General features: G+C 57.5%; 1 protein-coding gene across 1 annotated transcript; it reads left to right on the top strand.

Moving 5' to 3' along the window:
* Positions 1-484: 484 nt before the first annotated feature.
* Positions 485-3,886, top strand: LOC123255063 (glutamate receptor ionotropic, NMDA 3B-like; the record flags this gene model as incomplete). Its single annotated transcript, XM_044683921.1, has 2 exons — positions 485-1,056; positions 2,812-3,886. Coding segments are annotated over 2 exons (1,647 nt in total), but the record flags the coding sequence as incomplete, so codon positions are not given.
* Between the last annotated feature and the right edge of the window lie 11 nt (positions 3,887-3,897).

Raw genomic sequence — 3,897 nt, 5'->3', positions numbered from 1 at the left:
CAGTGCCTTCAGGCCAGAGATCCATGGGTGAAAGCTTCAGAGAGGCAGGGTTTGGTTGGATAGCAGGAATAACTTGCTAACAGTTTTAGAAACTATCTAAAAGTAGAATGCTACCTCTGTGGGTAGTGAGCTCCCCATTGGTGCAGTTCTCAAAGCAGAGATTGTACGTTTGATGGTCAGGTGGGGTTAGATGCCTCACTGAGGTCCTTTTCAGGCTATTTTGTCAACAGGGAATGACAGAAAGAGGAGCTTTAGAAGTCATCTTGTTCTCTTGTTTTCCTGAGAAAAATGAGATTCAGAGTTTCAGAGAATCACTTTCTCCCCTGACACACAGCCAAGCATCGCTGATGGGAGTCCTGGGGTAACCGTTCCCCCAACTTTCCTTGCCCCTCTCCCATCGAGTCAGTGTAGACTGGGGACTAGAACTCGGGGTCTCTAATTCCCAGGTTCATAGACTTCCTCTCCTCCCTTCCCTGTTCCCCAGAATCCATTCCATCTGCAGCTGGACTGGGCCAACCCCCTGGAGACGTTGGTGGATGTGCTCTCCTCTGTGCTTCGGGCTCATGCCTGGAAGGACATTGCCCTGGTCCTGTGCCGCATCCGTGATCCTGGAAGCTTCTCGGACTTCTGGACCCAGCGCACGGGGCTGGCCCCAAGGATGACCCTGGAGCTGAGCCGGCTGCCTGGAGCCCTGGCTCGCCTGGAGGCACTGGCTGGGGAGCCTCCCCCAGTTACAGCTGCCATCCTGTTTGGCTGTGATGTCAACCGTGCCCTGCAAGTGCTGGCCGCTGCCCCCCCCGGGCCCCGATGGCTCCTGGGCACCCCGATGGAGGCCAGGGAATTGCCCATTCAAGGCTTGCCCCCAGGATTACTGGCCTTTGGTGGGGAGAGCCAGCCCCCCCTGGAGGATCTCACCCAGGATGCTGCAGGGCTGGTGGTCCAGGCACTGGGCAGGGCTGCCCATGCCCACCCTGACCAGACCCTCTCTCCCTCCGTAGTCAGCTGTACCAGCCCCCGACTATCAAGGACTGAGTCCTGGGGCAGGCGTCTGGCTGAGTAAGTATCTTTTACTCCCCAAATGGTCTCTCAGGACCCAAGGTCATGGACAGGCAGCATATCGTATTGTGGATCTGGATTCAGATTTTGCCACTTACCAGCTAAGAGACTTTTGAGGAAATCACTTCCCACTTCTCAGAGATTCAGGATTTTCTTCTGTAAAGAGAAGCATTGCATGACCAGGTCAGAGGGAGGCTGAGGCCCCGGTCAGACCCCTTCTATAATGTTGTGTTCAGTTGTGGGAGACAAATTTTATTTTTATTTTTTTTATTAAAAAAAAACCCTCACCTTCTATCTTACAATCCATACTGTGAATTGGTTCCAAGGCAGAAGAGAAGGAAGGGCTAGGCAATGGGGGTTAAGTGACTTGCCCAGGGTCACCCAGTAGGAAATGTCTGAGGCCAGGACCTCCCGTCTCTGAGTCCGGCTCTCGATCCACTGAGCCACCCAGCTGCCCCTGGGAGACAAATTTTAGAAAGGATAGTAATGAGCTTCAGCATGTTCCCCATGATCTAGGCTGAGCACTCAGCGGGTCCCATAGGAAGCTCCTAGCTTGGTCCTGATGCCAGGGTGAGAGGGAGGATGAGAGATCCAGAAGCCATCCCTGGCTGAAGCAGCCAGGGTTGTTCTTCCTCCAGAAGAGAGCCTGGAGGTGGGATGAGTGGAGGGAAACAACACCTTCTCAGGGTACAGGCTTTCAGCCTTAACTTCCTTGGCCTCATAAATGGGAGCAGTGGGAGAGGGAAAGAACATGAAACATGTAGCTATGGGAAAATATTCAAAATTAAAAAAAAATGAGAGCAATGAGGGAAATTGCAAAGAGGCAGATTTGTTGATTTATTTACTTGTTGATTTATTTATTTATTGAAACCCTTACCTTCAGTCTTAGAATCAATACTGTGTATTGGTTTCAAGGCAAAAGAGTGGTAAGGGTTAGGCGATGGGGGTTGAGTGACTTGCCTGGGGTCATACAGCAAGATTTGAACCCAGGACCTCCCATCTCTAAGTCAGGCTCTCCATCTACTGAGACACTCAGTTGCCCCCAAAGAGGCAGATCTAGATGAATTTGGAAGAAGGAACTCCCTAATGCTGAGAGCTGTCCTCGGGGCGGGGGGTAGCATCTCCCTCCTTGGAGTTCTTCCAGCACAGGACAGGTGACCACTTGTTGGCCTGGTGTACAAAGATTCCTTTTCCAGTGGAATTTGGACTAGATACCTCTGAGGGTTCTCCCAGCTCTGAGAGTCTCCAAATCTATAAAAAAGGGGCACTGTGGGGCAAGTGGAGGAGAAGTAGGGGGACACTGGATGATCCCTCTAAATTGTCTAAAACTTGCCCATGAAATTGTGAATCGTGGTTTGGCCACCTGTGCCAGTAAAAGGAATTCTGGTTATGGTGTCAGAGGCCCTGGGTCGGGCCTCTTGGTCATCCGTAACAGGAAGGGGTTGAAGGCTGAGATGGCCTCTGAGGGAGGTCCCTTCCCATTCTGGGATCTGTGGGCCTCTCCTGGAGGCTCCCAAAGGGTAAGGGACTTGCCGAAGGCCACCCAGCTAGCAAATGGCTAAAGCCAAGCCCGAAGCCCAGATCTCTTTGGTCTAGGAGGTTCGGTGCTTTTCCCCCAGCGACATCCTGCTTCGTAGGACACACGAGGAACGGTGGCTTGGCACAAGGACATGAGGACAGAATCTAGACTTGGGGGTCCTGGTCCCCCCCAGAAGCCCCAAGTCCTAACGGCTCCTTTTTGCCCCCCGCCTACAGGTTCCTGGCCAACGCCTCCTTCCACGGTCGGACGGGCCACATGTGGGTGACGGCTACCTCGCAGGTGCACATCCAGCGCCACTTCCAGGTGTGGAGCCTCCTGCGGGACCCTCGAGGCGCCCCCGCCTGGGTGACGGTGGGCCACTGGCAGGACGGGCGGCTGGAGCCGGCGGCGGGGGGCGTGTGGCCGGGCGCGGGGGGGCTCGGAGGGAGGACGCCCCCCCGGTCCCCTCTGCCGGAGAGCGACGCGGGGCCTCAGAAGCTGCGGGTGGTCACCCTGGTGGAGCACCCGTTCGTGTTCACCCGGGAGGTGGATGAGGACGGCCAGTGCCCCGCCGGCCAGCTGTGCCTGGACCCGGGCACCAACGACTCCGCCGTGCTGGGGGAGCTCTTTGCCGCCCTGGACGAGCCGGGCAACGGCTCGGTGCCCCGCGAGCTGCGCAAGTGCTGCTACGGCTACTGCATCGACCTGCTGGAGCAGCTGGCCGAGGACCTGTCCTTCGCCTTCGAGCTGTACATCGTGGGGGACGGCAAGTACGGCGCGTGGCGCGACGGGCGCTGGACCGGCCTGGTGGGGGACCTGCTGGCGGGCACCGCCCACATGGCCGTCACCAGCTTCAGCATCAACTCGGCGCGCAGCCAGGTCATGGACTTCACGAGCCCCTTCTTCTCCACCAGCCTGGGCATCCTGGTGCGCACGCGCGACACGGCCTCCCCCATCGGGGCCTTCATGTGGCCGCTGCACTGGACCATGTGGGTGGGCGTCTTCGTGGCGCTGCACCTGACCGCCCTCTTCCTGACGCTGTACGAGTGGCGCAGCCCCTACGGCATGACGCCGCACGGCCGCAACCGGCTCAAGGTCTTCTCCTACTCGTCCGCCCTCAACCTCTGCTACGCCATCCTGTTCGGCCGCACCGTGTCCAGCAAGACGCCCAAGTGCCCCACCGGCCGCTTCCTCATGAACCTGTGGGCCATCTTCGGCCTCCTCGTGCTCTCCAGCTACACGGCCAACCTGGCCGCCGTCATGGTGGGAGAGAAGACCTTCGAGGAGCTGTCGGGGATCCACGACCCCAAGGTGGCCGGGGC

The sequence above is a fragment of the Gracilinanus agilis genome, unplaced genomic scaffold, assembly GCF_016433145.1.
Source record: "Gracilinanus agilis isolate LMUSP501 unplaced genomic scaffold, AgileGrace unplaced_scaffold38562, whole genome shotgun sequence".
NCBI classification, from domain to species: Eukaryota; Metazoa; Chordata; class Mammalia; order Didelphimorphia; family Didelphidae; genus Gracilinanus; species Gracilinanus agilis.
Note: the sequence above shows the minus strand (reverse complement) of the source record. Positions and strands in the feature narration are given on the sequence as shown.